General features: G+C 38.0%; 1 protein-coding gene and 1 long non-coding RNA gene across 5 annotated transcripts in view; one reads left to right on the top strand and one right to left on the bottom strand.

Annotated features, from left to right (window-relative positions):
• Positions 1 to 9737, bottom strand: part of PARP11 (poly(ADP-ribose) polymerase family member 11) — a 35723-nt gene extending 25986 nt beyond the window's left edge. The window contains exon 1 of one of the 4 annotated variants that reach the window (XM_074194625.1): positions 9660 to 9737. Coding sequence is in view for 2 of the 4 variants with exons in the window: in XM_074194622.1 (XP_074050723.1) it covers positions 8680 to 8697 (18 nt within the window). In the remaining 2 variants the exon portion in view is untranslated. Of the gene's footprint in view, positions 1 to 4625; positions 7063 to 8679; positions 8797 to 9659 lie in introns of those variants that run through there. The other 3 variants (XM_074194622.1, XM_074194621.1, XM_074194624.1) reach the window with 3 other exon arrangements.
• LOC141493379 (uncharacterized) overlaps positions 4905 to 18999 on the top strand; it is a 75670-nt gene continuing 61575 nt past the window's right edge. The window contains exon 1 of the long non-coding RNA XR_012470200.1: positions 4905 to 5239. This is a non-coding gene — a long non-coding RNA (uncharacterized LOC141493379). The remainder of the gene's footprint in view (positions 5240 to 18999) is intronic.

Here is an 18999-nt window from a genome sequence, read left to right as displayed (position 1 = left end):
TGCTTCAGTCAAAGGCTGATGATCTGCACAAGGATCAGTGACCACCAAGAGGCGAGGCTCCCTGAAAGCTGCCTGGATCTGGTTAGTGAAGGTGCCCGGGGTGAAGCATCCAGCAATAGGTGTGGCGCCAGTGGCAGCAGCAAATTTCAGAACAGCTCTCTGGCCAGTGTTCCTGGATGAGATGACACTAACATCAGCTAGATTTTCAATGGCAACAATGGCACGAGCTGCCAGCAGAAGCTTTTCCTAAGTTCTCTTCAAATTAATGATATAGATGCCATCACTCTTCCTTTTGTAGATATACTGTTCCATCTGGAAGTCCAAATTAGTGCCACCCAAATGGGTGCCTGCAGCGAGGAATTTGAGGACATCCTCCTCCTTCATCTGCAAGACATCCAGGGCTCCGGATATTGTGAAAGTTTCCCTTGAAAGTTACAACGGAAACCGGGAACAACGCTGTATGGACCCCTCTTCTGGGCAGCGCAGAAAACAGGGTGTAGTTTTTAAATTGGGACAAGGATATAAATAGAGCAGGAAGGCTGTCTATAAATTATACTCTCTCATACACTCATTTTCTTTTTCCTTTAAGCATTTTACGTTATGAAATCCTTTACTCTTCTCCTTCGTTACTTCTTATTCATAATATGTTGCAGTTGGTGCATATTCACCCTATATCTCTCTCATACACTTCCAATTTTTATTCAGAAAGTATTTTTCTTCATTCAAAGCATAAACTAACTTTCCTGGATTAATTCCTGCTATATTATTTTAAGAGGTATTTTTAATTTGTGAAACAAAAACAAGCATTTCCATTAAATAGTATAATAAAGATAATTGCACATAAAACCGCAAATCTACTATCAATTTGCTAAATTTTAAATTATATTATATATAATTATATAATTTTAACTATAAAACAAAGTTATATTTTTCCTTTTTTTTCTTCCCTTCCCTCCTTCCCACTCTAGAGAAGCCACCATTAGATGCAAATTATGTGTATGCCAAATTGTTCTATACATTCTTCTATTTATGAGTTTTTTCTCTGGATGTAGTGTCACTATTAATTATTAAAATATGGATTTAATTAATATTTTCAATGCTTTAAACAAAGATTTTTTTATACAAAGTGAGCTACAATTTACTAAAGATGTTGGTTTTGATATAATTTCAATTCTTAGCATAGTCTTAGCAATTCTAGCATAGTCTTGTAAAGAGCTAATAAAGTAATTAACTTCCTAGAAAGTTTGCCTGCTCAATATTCTTTCTCCTACAAAGAATAGCTGGAACATGGTATAGAAAATGAAAGGATTAGACAGAAAAGTGGCTTGGAATAGGTGTTCATTAGGTAGAAATAGCTACGGCAATTCTAAGAAACATTAAAAGGGATGAGTAATGTTCATCACCTCATCACCCGTACATGTTGGTATATTTATATTATTTTTTTAAGATGCATAAAGGACAAATGTTTTAAAATGTTACTAAATAATACATTTTATGCATTTCTACAATAGAAAAATAGGCATAGGAGAATCTTGGTTTCCCAACATCTTTCAGTCAATTGTGATGATATAGATGTCATCTTATGTGGAATTGTTCATAAAAGCCTGTCTATTCTCTTCTAATACTCTCATGATAGTTGATCTTGGTATTTGGGGAGGATTACTCTCACAAATATTTCATAGAGATGGGATAGTTCAAGAGGTATTAATGTCCTCCTTGTCATCTTAAAAAACAAAAAAGTTTCGAGATGTTCCCCTAAGCCTTTGATATCCTCCTCACTCTCAGAATTTATTTCATTTGATCTTCCCAAGTTTTCTTCAAATTAATTTTTCTTTCTACTGCCTCTTGCTGGAGTTTTGGGTGGGTTTTTTGGGGGGGAGGGGTGGTTTTGGTTTTGTTTTTAGTGGGGGAGAGGGAAAGGGAGTTAGGGCACTGATCCTAATCTTCCACTATCTTGCTCTGTACAATTTCAAATGTGAGTTTGCATTTTAAGATGGTGGTAGTTGCTCTTGGCTGCTGTCATTTTTCACTTAGCCTGCATGTCAAGTGTCTTTATCTTTTAGGCTCTTTTGGTTCCCTTGTGATGGCAACTGATCTACATTGTTAAAATTTCTTATGAAATTGTTATAATTAGTACTGATGTCCTTTCCTCCAGATTTCATATTACAAAGTTAATACATTGTTTAAATAGGTCAGGTTTGATTTATTTTATTTGTCCATCATTTTCTTTTCATGTCTATTCTTTGTTTTTATTAATTTTGACCTTTGCTGTAACAAGTCTGTAGTCTCACTCTATATAGCTTATTCAGAAATAATTTTCACAAGAGATTTATTTCCTGTATTTTGAATTTTTTGTGATACTTTTCAATACTCACCATGTCTAGTAATTTCAGAGTATTTCTCAAAGAAAGTATTCATGATGGACAATTTGACTCAAAGATCTTACTTCTAAGTACATACTGCAATGGAGGTAATATCAGCACTCTTTATGATAATAAAGAATGAGAAACAAAGTATATGAACATTGATTGAGGAATGCCTATATAAACTGTGGTTTATAGAATATTGTGTCAAAAGAAATGAAGAATTAAAAAAGACTTTGGAAAATATCCATGAATTAATAAAGAATGAACAAAGAGAACAAAAAAGAAAATAGAATGTAAATTTGAGTGCAGGGACTGTTCCATTCTTTTTATTTTTATCCATTTAACATATTGCCTGGCACAGAAAGGTACTCAATAAGTGCTTGTTGAATAACTGAATCAATAAACAAAGCAGATAAAATGTTTACACTTTTTTGGCAGGTTTTAACTTTTTCTTATTTATATATCTGAATACTTGCATGATTGTTCAATGTTAAAGTAAAATTTAATTGAGAAAAAGGGAGTAGTGTTGGCTCTTCCTAGAGAAGGATGGCATTTCCCTTTAGATGTTGGGCTACAAGATAATGATTATCAAGATTAAGAGAAGTCACTTTCTTCAGAGCAGTCCGAGGTTGCAACTGTCTTTCCCTGAAGACATAACTGGACCACAGGAACACTAGCCAGATTCAGCTAAGAATGATTGCTCTTTGGCCCTTAAGCTTATGTTCTGGGCTTAGCAAACCCTTTATCCCTGATCTTGTGCTTATTTAAAAATTCCATATACAGAAATCATGAATGTAGAATCTCTACAGATCTCATGGCACTGTCTTGAAAGAAAATAATTTGAGAAAATAAAATTTAACTATTTAACTTTAACTATTTTGTTCTCACTCATAAGACAAATATTTAAAAATTAATGATTTTACATATGAATGTTATTCCAAAGAGGTTTTGGTGTTTTTTTTAAATGTACGCCAGAGACTACTGACAGGGTTAAAATAGTATTGATACAACTCATGTTCTTCATTCAAAGCATAAACTAACTTTCCTGGATTAATTCCTGCTATATTATTTTAAGAGGTATTTTTAATTTGTGGAACAAAAACAAGCATTTCCATCACATAGTATAATAAAGGTAATTGCACATAAAACCGTAAATCTATTATGTACAATTTGTTGTTCCTTTTATTAGGACCAAGACGGCAAAGACAGAAACCAGGAAAATTCTTAAATTATGAGTTCATGCCATCTATTTCATGCACAAGTGAGATTTTGCAATTATTTAACTCTCAATAATCTGGTTTAATAAAAGGGCTTATATAAAACAGAATTTCTATTTGGTTTTGAAATATTACAGACATCCCTTGACATTTGTGGGTTTCACATTAGTGATTTTGGCTATTTATGGGTTGGTCATCTATAATTTAATGGGAATTTTGGGAGATTTGCAACATCTGGAACAGAAATAGGCAAAGAAAACTAAATAAAAAATTAATGAATCATAACTGCCTAATACTGTTTACAATTATTTTACACTTACTACTATAAGCATACATATATAAATTTATCGTAAACATTTAACATTTTGTTAAATGCTTCAGTCCACTAGAAACTCTTTTGGGAACGCCTCCTTGTTGTTTTGCTACCCTCCAGACTCAGGCAGGTGATGTTATCTGCTGTGATCTTTGGTATCTTGCACTTTTCATAAAAGAAAGAAATCCCTGAAGCAGACTGCTTCTTTAGTTATGCAAGATCCTAATCTCTCATAGAAACTACAACATTTTTATGGATGTAGTGTGCTATTTTACTTTGTCTATTAAATAAATTTGATCAGTTATTAAAAAATAAAGATTTGTAATAAGAACTAGAGTCATTTGCAATTTTTCACATTTACCGGGGTCTGTGCCCTGAACCTCAAGAATGTCAAAAGATGACTGAGGTAATGTTGCTTTGGGTTTCTCCCTTTATTTTAAGAGTAAACGGTTATTTTTGGTTTGAGCTAATATTAACATTAAGTTGTATTTTCGAAGCAAGAGTTGAAGCAGTCTAGAAGTATGTCACATGATAAGTTAAAGGCAGCTAAAGATTAAAGTTTTACCATAGATAATACAAATGTGGAAAACGGAGAGATTAATATAAAATCTAATATTTGTTTAGAATATTCCTTGATTTCTGGAAGAAAAATCTAAGTTTGCCACAAATCATTAAATACATTCTCATTCAGATTTTTACATAAAAGCTCAAATAGGTAAGAATATATACCTGGACATGGAGCACCATCACGAATAGAGTACTTGTCTTACAATCAACAGACGGCAAGAAAACAATATTCCAGTTTATTTAGAGAAAACGAAGGCAGATTTCTTACATGGATCTTTTAAGGTGATGAGACAAGTGCGGAGAGGGGTCAGGGAGAGCGATAGAGACCCGCTGCCTCTCCCGCGGCTGTGCTTTCTCTAAACTTTGAGGCTGCCCTTCCCGTGACATATGGGAAGTTAACTGCTTTGTGGGCGTAAGCACTGGTCATAGTTGATGGTGAGACCATCAACGAAGCTGTGGGCCGGGGAGCCAGGACGCAGAGGCTCTTCACCTCAACCAGCGATCCTGCCCTCTCTGGTTCCCAGGTCCGCACCTTGGGATCGGCGGGGTCCACAGAATGCGCAAGGTCCGCTAGGACCAAGGTCTCGGGATCCGCTCCTCTTCAGGGATAAGCTGTAAAAGCGGGCTAGCGGCTTGACGGACCCACTCACTTCCTAGAGCACAGCTCACACAAGCACCCCTGGAAGGGCCAGACACCACTCCTGCGGTTCCCTGAATTCACCCGCTCTCAGCAGGTAATCAGTGGCTTCTGACCCCTAGGTACGAGGAGCAGCCAGGTACGGTACCCCCCACAGCAAATCTGTAGAACTTGTAGGTATCCATATAGCGGAAAAGGAAAATGACAACTGTTGGAAGGAGAGGTGGGAAAACCCGGACACTAATGCCTCATTGAAGAACTGTGAACCGATTTAACTATTCAGGAGAGTAATTAGGAACTGTGCTCAAAGGGCTAAAAAAATGTACATACGCTTTGATTCAGCAACCCGCCTACTGAGTCTGTAGTCCAATGGACCTATTTGTACAAAAATATTTGTAGCAGCTCTTTTTGGTTAAGAATTGGAAACTAATTCCCCATCAATTGGGGAATGGCTGAACAAGTTGTGGTACTTGATTGGAATGGGAAATAAGGAACAGGATACTTTCAGAAAAACCTGCAAAGTCATGAACTGATACAGAACGAAGTAAGCAGAATCGGGAGATCGTTGTACACGGTAACAGCAATACTGTATGATGAACAACTGTGAATGGCTTAACTATTCTCAGCAATCCAATGATCCAAGACAATTCCAAAGGACGCATAATGAAAAAGGTTATCCTCTTCCAGAGAAAGAACTGATGGATTCTGAATACAGACCAAAGTATATAATATTTTTCACTTTCTTTTTGGTTTGAGTTTGCTTCCACAAAGCAACAAATATGGAAATATGTTTTAAATGATTACATATGTGTAATTTGTCAGATTGCTTACCATTTTAGGGAGGTGGGGGGAGGAAGGAGGGAGAGAATTTAAATTCAAAATAAAAAAATTATTAAAAACTCTTATACATATTTGGAGAAAAATATTTTTATAAGAATTTTTAGCTATCAACAAAGATAGGGAAAGAGATCAGTTCCACATAAGCAGGAAGCAAAAGCGTCAATGAGAGGTTAGACACCATTCCTGCTCAAGGATTAGTCTGAGAATGCTTGGCAGAGACAGAATGCAATGCAGGATCTTACTAGTCTTCCATTTCACTTTCAAAGTTTTCCATTTTTTTTATGGAGAAGAACTTGTAACATATATTCCTCTAGTGACTTTCAAACCAATCATATGATTTACTATGAATATTCTAAAAGTCTGGGCTCTTCCCTTCCCTTTCCTTCCTCCCAACCCCACAATACATTCTGTAAGAATAGGATAAAAGGCAATTTTGCAGTTCTAATTTTTATTATAAATGATTAGGATCAACATAGATTATCTTTTTAAAAAAAAATTGAAACCAGAAACTGCCTGCAAAAAATTCTGCTTACCTTGCTGCAAACTACAATTTACTCCCTGCTCAAATGTTTTTATTTTCTTCCTTTAAATTCACTTAAAACATCAACCTAATTGTAGTTTTTTGCACCTTTTCCAGAATCTCCAAAAACTCTTAAAGATTTTTCTTTGGTTAGTTAATGCCTATTTCTTGTTCCACCTGTCAGTTTGCTATCTATCTCTCAGTTAGGGCTACTTGATAGAGACCTTACTTTAAAAAAAATAGCTTTTGTTTTTGTTTTGTTGGTCTGTGAGCATTTGCATAATTGTTCAAGCTTTGAAGTCAATTTAAAATTCATGAGTTAAAGACTGACCAGCCTACTTAAAAAAAAATTAAGAACTTAGATAATTACTTTTCACAAGAAGAATGTAGATATCAGGTTTTTGAGTTTGTCAAAAAAATGTGCTTAAAAATCTGGATAAATGACTAAAACTGCTACATGCACCATTATATGTTTATTAGTTGATAAAATAAAGCTTATTTTCCTTAACAACTTGTAGTTTTAAAAGGGTGATGGGACAGTGAAAAAATAACCACAATATATACATAAGATATTCACTGAGGTTTTTGTTAAATAAAATTTAAATATTAAAAAATTATCTATGGAAAATTCAGCTTTGAGGGAAAAACTCACAATATTAAAAATTAGTATAGCAGACATTATGGAGATAAAACCAAATCTGATTAATGGCCAAAGCAATGCTTGTTGTTAGCAGAGAATGGGCTTGTGTGGAAATTCTAGAAACTATTGACAATAACAGTTATCAAAAGTATACCATAATTGTGGAAATTCTAGAAACTGTTGACAATAAGTTATCAAAAAGTATATCAAAAAGAATGCTAGGTTTATTTATTTTTTGACTACTGAAATCATTAAACATATTTGATTAGAATATCTACTGAGGTTTTGACTAATAGGCAAAACAATGGATAAAAATATCATATGCTTAACCTAAGAAAATTTGAATATGGAAAAATTATATGCACAGAGCTAAAAATACTTTAGAAAATTACTAGATAACACTGGATTAGAGTCATAGCAAATCAAGAAATCTTGTCCAAAGATACCAGATATTCTGCTATTTGATAAAGTTAACAAGGAGGTGAAACTTCTGGATACAGTTGTGTCACTTCAGTAGAAACATCACATAAATCTGGGGGAGGGGTGAGAATATAATAGGATCTCTCAGAGAAGCTAATGATAATGTGTAAACAGAGTAGCAAAGTAAATATATATTAGCTGGACTTTTTTTTTTAAAGAGGAGTGCCTCGTCATTTTGCTATAAGATCAATTTTTCTTTATCTTGGTCATATCGTTAGAGCTCTATGTCTGAATTATTTTTTTCTATATTGATTCTTTTAAGCCTGTGAAAACCTTTTTTTTTTTAAATGGAGCATTTAAAATAAATGCAAAAATGGAAAGAAAATTATAGGAAAAAATGCAGAAGTCACTGGACATAAAATCAAATGGTGCTTTTGCGATGTTCGATGACAGATGGAAACGAAAAAGCCTAGAAATCCTCCATGTAAAAGCTGAAAGACAAACAGCTTCCACCCTTCTCCCATCATCTCCCCCCAGGCGCTGGAAGGTTCGGCCCTCACGCACACAGGTACGGCCTCCGTGCCAGGTGCGGAGGAGGCCTCGGGGCTCGGGGGCCGGGCCGGGCCGGGGTGGAAGGTGGCGGGTGGCAGTGCGCGCAGGGGCAGGGCGGGCACTCCAGGGCCACGAGCTTCCTCCTTTGTGGAGGGCGCGGGAGCACCCGGGCCTCGCTAGGGGCCTAGCGCCGCGGGGTCCCCGCCACTGGCCAACTACTGGGGGCCGGAGCCGAGGAAGTCGCCGTGGGGGGGGAGGGGAGGCAGCTCGACCGCGGGGTTAAGGAGGGGCGCCTCCGGCCGCGGGCCGGACCCATTTTCGGGGGCGCAAAGGGACGGGAGGTAAAACAAACCCCAGTTCGGGGCCCGCCGCTCCCGCCCACCGAGAATCCCCCCCTTTTCCCCCGAAAGGCCCGGGGGCGCGGCGGCCACAAAGGCAGGGAGACCCCGCCGCGGCGGGGCGGGCGGAGCGCGGGGCCGGGGCCTCCGCACGCGGAACTCGGGCCGGGCCCGGGAGGGGGGGCGGGCTCTGGGGCTCCCCCGCCCCTCTCGCGCCCAGTCACAGCGCCGCCCCGCCCCGCCCCGCCCCGCCCCGCCCTGCCACTCACCCGATTCGCCTCCCACATGATGGGGGCCGGCGCGGGAGGGCCGCCCCCCAGGGGGAGCGGGGCCGGCACGCCCGCGGCGGCTCCCCGGAGGGGCCTCGGAGGGATCCACCGGCGGCGCGACCGCCTCCTGCCCCGGCGGCAACGGCAGCCACTTTGGCCTACGGGCCACACTTCCGACTTCCGGCCGGCCCGGAGCCACGCCCCCTCCCCACCCCACCCCCCCGCCGGGCGGGGGCGGCCGCGGGGCGGGGCGGCGGAGGGAGGTGACCCGGGGAGCCTCCTGGCCCCGGCCGGCCCGCCCCCCCCGAAGGGGCGCAGCCCCTGCCCTCAGGCAGCTTGGGGCCGGCCGGGGAAGGGGTAGGCCCTGGCCCCCGGAGGCCGCCCCGAGGCCGCCGCCTTCGGGAGGGACGAATTGGGGCCCGAGGGGGGTGGGGAAGGCGCCTCCATTAAGATGGCCCGGGCCCCCCTCCCCGAGAGGAATCCCAGCCCGTCCAGTAACAAGCTCAGCTCCAGCAGCAGGGGCTGGGGGGGGGGGGGGCAGCGGGGACCTCCTCCTCCCCGGGCCCCCCCGGGCCCCCCGGGAACCTCCGCCCCCCCAGCCCCTGCTGCGGGATCCTCGGGTCACACGCTCCCCCGATCCCGGGGATCCGCTACCTCGGAGGCGATCTCAGCCTTAGGTTTTCGGGTCGAGGTCTGCAGTCGGAAGGAGCCTCTGGGAGGCCAGCGAGCCTCGTTCGTGACCAGAGGGGGAAATTTTGGGGGGGGTGGGCGTCTGAGCACCCCCACCCCCATCCCCGTTTGGGTCTGGGGGGGGTGGATTTTGCAGTCGGGGAGACCCTCTGCTGTAGCGAGCCAGGCAGACTGACGGCTCCTTCACGACGTCCCCGAGGAAAGTTAGGAGCAGGCAAACAAAAGCCCGGGGATGCTGGAAGGACGCCCCTTGGTTTCAGAGAAACCTGCCGATCCCCGGGGTCACTTACTGTCCCAGGTTGGAGGGCTCCTGGATGGTGTGCGGAAAGCGCCTCACCCGGCTCCGATCGGGGTCTCTTGCTACCTGCTGCCTGAAGCAGGGAAGTGTGGTGGCGCCTTTCTCTCTCCCGTTCCCTCCCTTTCCCTCTCCCCACCCCCCTCCTTCTTCCTGTCATTCCTCAGGTCCTTTTCGAATAGCTTACGCGATCCGATCCCCCCCAGGTTCTCCAACCAGACGGGCAAATCTATAGGCTTCTTCGATCTCTCTATGCTGTTTCCAGGGTTTTCATTGGATCGCCTCTGCCCACCGACCTTCTTCACGTCTTTAATCTCAACAAGTCACCATCCCCACTCATCGCCATGACTATCCCTTTGGGGATGCTGACATTTTATTTTCCCAGTTATGTGGGGAAAGGAGGGGGGGGGAAAGGGAGATGTCATAGTGTGTATTGCGGTTATTTGTGGGGGTTTTTCCTCCTTTTCTGCTGCAATGTCCAAGAAGGTAGGGTTCGTGTCTCCTCTGATTTTTTTTAGGTGTTCTCTATACAAAGCAAATACTTATTATTTGTTGAATTAAATTGAGAGGTGATCCCCCCCATCCCCTTTAAACCTGACACATACTTCAGTACTAGCAGAAAATTTCTCTCGATATTGTGTTTTTTAACGAATTTTTTTTTGGCCCATATAAAGGGATATTTGTCATGTTGCCACAATACTTGAGGCCAAGGGAAAGGTTTATTTTTTTTTGGGGGGGGGGGAATCTTTGAATTACATGTTCCAGGTGGTTGTGTGTTAGAACAGCAAAATCATCCAAAATAGTCTGATTGGTTTAAGTCTCACTTTAAACATCGAATTTGAGTCTCACAAAGAAGGTTCATATTAATCTTCAGATTAGTGTTAAAAGGCTGAGTTTTTGTCTCAAAGACAGGTTGAGATTGTTGAAAGTGCTGCAGAATTTGTCAGATGTGATGCATCCAACTGAATTTTATTTTGAGCTCATTGTCTTACTATATTGACTATCCTGGATATATGTGCTAATAGCCTAATTCAATGAGCTGCGCCTCTAATGCATGTTCCAGATTGGAAAACAGGCATTCTTCAAAACAGGCATTCTTCATCCTTTTGACTTTATAAATAAACGAAGAGAGGCTATGGAACAATTGTAAATCTCATTGAGAAGATTCTAGTATAAGCGGACTTGATTCTATCTGCATGTCATCTACGAATAGGATTGATCATCTGGGGAATTTCACTATCCAAAGAGGAATATCTCTTCCATTTGAACTCTGCCTAGGTGATAAGCACATTTAGTGAAAAATTTCCTGTTTTCTGCTTCACTTGATGCTGAAATCAGAGAATTATTGAATAAAATTTTTCTGTAGTTGCATTAAGGGAGCTTATATGATATATTTATATGCACAGCAGATTCCTTGTTGAAATAGCACCTTTCAGGGTATGTTTTGGTCTGTTAGATGCTTTAAAAAAAACTGGGATCAGGAGAGTGACGAGTAGTTATGTGTGCCAAACATAGAAAACTGAAAAACTCAGAAAAAATATGTACCAGATAAAAAATAATCTCAATCTAAGCCACAAGATCAGAAATCATTACCCTAAGGTAAAATCAATATTGAATAAAATGTCAAATAATTTTAGAAAACTTTAACCCTAAAGAATTTCCCTTCATACCCACTCTCAAGTCAGTCTTCCCAAGAACAAATTCAAAGAAACTAGAAAGGTAGTTAGGCTATGAGAAAAAAAAGTATCTTTGCAGTGAACATCTCTCTCTGATAAGAGTCTGATAATCAAGAAGTGACAGAAATCAACATTAAAAAGAATGTTTTTCCAAAAGATATGTTCAAAGGATACAAATAGTTAAAAGAAGGGTAAAATGTGAAAAAACCACGTTAAAAAGTTGCTTCAAATCAACAGAGAAATTCAAAATAAATCAAGGTTTTACTTCATACATAGCAAATTTGAGTAGATGACAAAAGATGAGAAGGATCAGTGTTGGAAGAGCTACAGAAATCGACACATTAATATTTTTGATGGAGAAGACTAAAGTCATCTTTATCTACTGCCAACCAACTGCCAACTATGGGGCAATTGAGCAGACTAGAGACAAGACTAAAGACAAGGCAGTATTTTCTGGGTAAGTCAGAGGATCACCAGTAGCTTCTCTTAGACTTCAGTGAAGATGGTCTGAGACTCTGAACCCAAGAGCTTTGGCAAGAACATTGCTCCCTCACTGCCAGCTCCACTCCAAGTCTAAGCCCCACAACTATTACTGTGGAGAAGAGTCACACCTTCCATCCCACAACCAATACCAACTACTCACTAACTGCCACAGAAAGACAAGCAATCTCAAGAATCCTGGAAGTGGCATCATTCAACCTGTTCTAGCCCTGTATTTGCAGCTTTTAGCAATTCCTATAGTTTAGAAAGGGTCCATCATCCCCACTGACACAAGGAATGCAGATCAATGTAGCTAAAGCATCAGGGCACCCTGGGGAAAAGATGGGAGGCAGCATATATCAGGCAAGTTGAAGATTCACCACTTTCAGCTCAATCATTCAGCTTTCCATAATCCCAGGGACCATAGCTTCACTATTGTTTCTTTTTTGAAAATTTATTTTTAATTTATGGGATAAAATAGGCATTTCCATAACACAGTACAATAGAAAGATGATTGCATATGAAACTGCAGATCTACTTGTTATTCTTTCAAATAACAGAATTATCATATAAACTTTTTTTCTTGCCCCCCCCGCTACCAATAGGTGTGCATGTGTTATGTGTATATAAAATTATTCTATACACACTTCTATTTATAAGTTCTTTCTCTGGATGCAGATAGTATTTTTCTTCACATTTGGGTTTTTATAATAGTCAAAATCATGTATCTCTCAAAATCTTAAGACAATATCACTTATTATTTACAATGTTTTCTTGGTTCTGCTCATTTTACTCTTCAAGATTTTATACAGATTCTCCAACCAGATGGACGTGTATTTTCTAAACTCATTGAAGCTCTTTTTCTTTACAGCAGAATAGTATTCCATCACAATCATATACCATAACTTGTCCAGCCATTCCCCAATTGATGAGTATCTCTGTACTTTCCAGTTCTTTGCCACCACAAAGAGAGCTGCTATAAACAATTTAGAACACATAGATTCTTTTTCTTTTTTCCCTAATTATCTTTGGAAATAGACCAAGTAGTGATATTGTTGGGTCAAAGGGGAAACCTTTTCAAAGAGTATATAACTCTTTCAGTATAATTACATACTACTCCCTAAAATGATTGGATCAGTTCACAATTTCACTAACAATGAACTTGTGACCCAATTTTCCACATTCTCTCCAGCACTGATCACTTTCTTCTATCATTTTAGTGGATTAATCCGGTAGATTCAATGTTTCTCTCTTGACGTCTAATCCTCTGACATCCCCTTTTCCTTTTATTTCTCAATATCAGATTCTTTTCCAATCTTCTCAGGCAAAGTAGTTAAGCTTCAGTATTTGACTTTTCAGTGAAAAGCCTTTCTGATCTGATCCACTTGCTGTCCAAGGGATTCTGAAAACTCTTCTCTAGCCCTGCAGTCAAAATGCATTGATACTGCAGCACTCGACTTTCCTTATAGTCCCACTCTCACAGTCTTACAATGCTGCTGGAAAAACCATACCTCAGATACATCTTCCCTTCAGAACCCACTGGAAGTAGCCTAGGACCATGAATGCAAGAGCTTTGGGAATAGCAGTGCCTTGAACCTAGATCTTATAACCATCATCTGGGAATAATCTCAATGGGGATGAGGTTGGGCAATTATTTCTCTGTTCTTTAGCATTGCTACTAAAGAGTCAGCTAGGTGGTTCAGTACATAGAGTACTGGACTTGGAATCAGTAAGACTCATCTTTGGAAGTCTTTCTCAGATACTAGCTGTGTGAATCTGAGGAAGTTGCTTTCCATATCTGTAAGTTGGAGAAGAAAATGACAAATTCCTCCAGTTTCTTTACCAAGAAATCCCAAATGAATTCAAAGAATTGGACAACTGAACAACACCAAAGAGCAAAAAAGATGCTGCCAAATGGCTCAACATCAGAATCTGATTTGATTTCATCAGTGGAAATGACATTAAAGAAAAGGCTGCTTTTGCCCCTGAACCCTGAACATCCTACTCCTTCTGTCTATCTATCTATCTATCTATCCATATATATATATATATATATATATATATATATATATATATATAGAGAGAGAGAGAGAGAGAGACAGAGAGAGAGAGAGTCTCCACTAAAATGTGAACTTTTTGAGAGTAGCGATATTACATTTTTATTTGTATCCCCAGTGCTTTGCATATACTAAACACATTAATAAATCTTTTTTCATTCATTCATGGGAATTCATAAAACAATTCTAGAAAATTATTTTATATTATCCTTTATAAAAAGGATTATAATTCCCATAACCAACGAGCCCACTGAGATTCACAGATACATATGTGTTTATTTGCATTATATATAGATATTGCAACATCTATATACAAACACACGGAATACACACATACACCCACACAAACACATATACACAACCTCTATGTGTGTTTGTCTTTGTGTGTATAAATTTTACTAAGGTGCTCAAAGACAGAATATACACTCAAAACCCATATTAAACAAAATTTTTCATTTCGCTTTCTGTAGTAGCAAAGAATTGAAAACCAAGTGAATGACCATTGATTGCAAATGGTTAAATCAATTTTGGTAAATTGATGTAATGGGTATGAGTGGCTTTAAATAAGGGGAGTTAACCTATATAATCTTAAAGGTCACCTTCCACCCTAAATCTAGTGTCATTCATTCTATGATCCATGATCCAAGACAAAGTAATAGGAAAAGCAGATGCAAGTAAGAGAATAAAGCATTAAGCCTGAAAGTATGAAATAATATTAAATTTAATATGTATGCATCAAACTTTTGAAGCCAAAAGTGTTTAAGAGAATCAATAGATAACTAATTAAAAGATCTAAATAGTGAGGTAATAATTGTTGAGATCTTCAATGTGCAGCTTTCTGACTCATACACAACACAAAAGAAAAGTTAAATAAGGAAAATTAAGAATCTGAAAATCATATTAGGAAAAGTATATTGATAGATTCTTATCAATTATTGAATGGGAATCTTTAAAATTAACCTTTTCAGAACCTTTAAAAACTGATCTAGGAAAATAAGGATTTAAGGCAAATTCTAAATACAAACTTTGTAGAACTTTATGCAAAAAATGCAATCAATGAGGAAAATAAAAAGGGATATGGATTTAAATGCAAATGAAATAATTTATACTAAAAAGTGAGTCAGAACAAATCACAGAAACAACAGTCATATTAAAGAAAACAATTTGCATGCTCACATTAATGAAAGAGAAAAGACGTGTACCCTTAAAAGCCTGAAGAAAGAAAAAAAACCCTCCAAAACATTGATCTACGTTTGCATTTTAATACAGATGATCTTGATGACTGATGCTTTATAATATAGTTTGAGGTCTGGAAGTGATTTTTCATAATTTCTCTTGACTTTCCTCAAAATGAATTTTGTTATTATTTTATCCAGCTCAGTAAAGTATTTCTTTAGTATGTTGATTGGTATAGCATTGAATCTATAAATTAACCTTCGTTCATTTTTTTTTCTTTTCAAAGAGGATCAATGATATCAATGAGGCAGAGTTGCACAAAGTCATCAGCCTTACCCTCTCTTCTAGAGTCATCAAAGCCCAGTAGCAAGATAAAAGCCAGAATGATTGGTGATGACCTGGGATGCAAAGGTTGACTTTGGTGTCTTCAATATCTTTGTGTGTATAAGCATTCATATCATCTGCTTTAGCCACCTTTATGACCATTGGACCAAATTTTTCTTAACTGTATATTCTACCAGAGGAAATCTTCACATGCTTGTGATAGATATTCCCCAAAGTTTGAGGCCTGTTGGCTACCCTCAAACTGGTTCACCCCTCAGATGATATGGTTTTCCTGAGTTGTGGCTGCTGTTCCGTCTTTTTGGAATCAAAGGTGAGGGTTGGGGAAAGAGATGAATACCAAAGGTGAATGAGCAGCCCTGAAAAGGGCTTGGTAAACCCTCATACCAGAGGTGCTAATCCTCCTTGCATACCCCCATATGCCCTTGATTTGGAATATACTTGTCGCTGCTGTTGTTAGGGTATAATCTAGCCATGATACTTCTAGTCATTCAAATTGTCTTTAAGGAGAATTTTGTTTGAGTATGCTTTGAAAGATTGATTATACAATATTTATTGTAGCTATTTTGAATAAGGTTCCTCTTTCTACTGTTGTGTTCTGGACTTTGAGAAATGTTGATTTTTTGTGGTATATTTTGTAGTTTGCTAAAAGTATTGTCTCAATTTTTTTTGTTAAGTTTTTAGGATTTTCTAAACAAACCACTGTGTCAATAGAAATTAGGGAAACATTCATCTCTTTTTTGCCTAACTTTCTGTCTATTTATCTTTTCATATTGGTATTTCTAACATTTCTATAATTACATCAAATTATAAGAGAAAAAAGGGGCATCTTTGCTTTATTTATTATCTTTATTGGAGATCTAGTGTATCTCCTTTGCACATAATACTTATTTGGGGTTTTAGATACTTTTATCATATCAAGAAAATGTTCTTCTGTGTCCATAGGGACTTTTTTTAAGTGTTTTTTTTTGCAAGGCAATGGGGTTCAGTGGCTTACCCAAGACCACACAGCTAGGTAATTAAGTGTCTGAGGCCACATTTGAACTCAGGTACTCCTGACTCCAGGGCCAATGCTCTATCTACTGCACCACCCTATGGGACGTTTTTTAGGATAAAGGAGTGTTAAGTTTTTCATCATTCTTTCTGCAATACTGAGATAATTATGTAGTTTTGCATGAATTTTTAAAATTGATCAATTATATTATTTTTTCCTAATGTTGAATATTCTTGGCATATAACTGGGCAAAATTGTTTCTAATTATTTTCTTAATTTTTGTTGAGAATTTCTCTTTTTATTTTTATTGGTAATTTGACTTTTTCTTTTTTTTCAAAGAATCAAATTAGCTAGTATCTCTCTATCATGTTAGTTTCTAATTGCCATATTTTATTTCTTAATCCAAACCCTGAGATTCCAGCATCTGGGATAAGAACTCATTCTTGGATTAAAAACTCAGAAAACTGGAAAATAGTATGGCCAAAACTAGGCATAGACCAACATCTTACACCCTATACCAAAATAAGGTCAAAATGGGTACAGGATTTAGATATAAAAGGTGATATAAGTCAATTAGCAGAATAAGGAATAGTTTACCTGTTGGAACTATGGAAAGGAGAGCAATTTATAATCAAAGAAGAGATTGAGAACATTATAAAATGCAAAATGGGTTTTGTTTACATTAAATTGAAAAGTTTTTGCACAAATAAAACTAATGCAACCAAGATTAAAAGCAATTTTTGCAACTAGTATTTCTTCATTTCTACTAAATATAGAGAACTGAATCACATTTATATGAATACAAATCATTCCCCAATTGATAAATGGTCAAAGGATATGAACAGGTAATTCTCAGATGAAGAAATTTGCTTTTATTTTATATAAGATCATGACTACTCTACATAGTTTGAACTCATCAGAAACATAATAGATTTTGCTCCATATGTCCTTTCCCCCCTTTTTTTAAAACATAAATTTATTTATTTATTTTTCCAACTCCATGAAAAGATAGTTTTCAATATTCTTTTTCTGTAAGATTTTGAGCTCTACATTTTTTCTTCCTCCCTCTATCTTTGCCCTTCTACTCTTGACAATGAATCTGATATGGGTCTTATAAATATGTAAATATATATGCATATATATATATATATATATATACATTCTATGTTAAATATATTTCCATATTAGTCTTATTGTATAAGAAGAATCAGAACAAAGGGGGAAAAACTATGAAAGAAAAAACCATACAGCATAAAAAAGCAAAATTTAAAAATGGAAAATAATATGCTTTGGTCTTCATTCAGACTCCATATATAGAGGGAGATGATAGATAATTAAGACAGATAATTTGGCATAGAGTCAAGCTCTTCTACATATTGGCTTCTTTCTATTGTCTTCCTTTCCTTTTGGGCCCTCTTTCTGAATAAAATCTGGAAGCCCAAGGACCAAGATCTCTACACTTTCAAGCTTTTGTCTACTCCCTCAAACAGGCATCGAGCATCAAATAATCATTCTCCACCATTATGGAGAATCTCATGCAAATGAGCTTGAAGCCCTGGTGACAAATATTTTGCTCCTTGGGGTTAAAATGGGAAAATCAAATAAGAAAATGAATTTGAAAGAATACAAATAACCAAAGAGAAAATGAAATTTTCAATTGATGCAGAAGATATGCTGGTTTACTTGGAGAACTCTAGAGAACACATTTTAAAGAATTGAAATAACTATAGCAAAGAAACAGGATAAAAATTAAATATACATAAACCATCAGCATTATTATATGTTGCCAACAATAACTGGAACATATACAATACTTCGTATTCTGCCTATCAAGACACATACAAAAATGGTACAAATTCAATTATAAAATACTCTATAAAAAGAAAAAGACAAAATTAATTAGGGAAATGTTAATTGCTCATGTATTGACTGACACAATATATTAAGTTGTGAACAAGCATTTTTGTGGTTTTTCCTCTGGGTAATCATATACATACAAGCAGAAAGAAAGAGTCCCTGCCATCACCAGATATAGGGGGGCTGCTAGTTGCCTTAGTGGATAGAAAGCTGGGTTTGGAGTCAGGATGACTTGAGTTTAAATCCAACCTGCACTTGCCACTTCTGTGCCCTTCAAGTGTCACTTAACCACTATTTGCCTCAGTTTCCTCATCTTAAAATGAAAATAATAACAGAACCTGCCTCCCAAGGCTGTTGTGAGAATCAAATGAGATAATAATTCCAAAATGCTTAGCAGTGTCCAGAGCATAGTAAGTTTTATATAAATGTTAGCTATCATTATTATCATTATATAAAAGGTCTAAGGATCAGAGAAGAAAGGGAACAAGGATTCATTAAGTACCTACTATCACTCAAGTATTTCTTTGCTACTACAAAAAGAGCAGCTCTAAATAATTTTGACCATATTTTTTTTATTTGATCTCTTAGACCTAGTAGTAGCCTAGGTGGATCAAAAGAATATGGACATTTTAATATTTTTGGACATCATTCCAAAATGTTTTCCAGAATTGCTAGACCAATTCACAACCCTACCAACAGTGCATTAATATTTCATTGTCCCACAGCTCATCCAATATTTGTCATTTTTTAAAA

This window comes from Macrotis lagotis, chromosome 7 (genome assembly GCF_037893015.1).
Source record: "Macrotis lagotis isolate mMagLag1 chromosome 7, bilby.v1.9.chrom.fasta, whole genome shotgun sequence".
In the NCBI taxonomy this organism is placed as follows: domain Eukaryota; kingdom Metazoa; phylum Chordata; class Mammalia; order Peramelemorphia; family Peramelidae; genus Macrotis; species Macrotis lagotis.
This window is presented reverse-complemented; position numbering and strand designations above follow the sequence as displayed.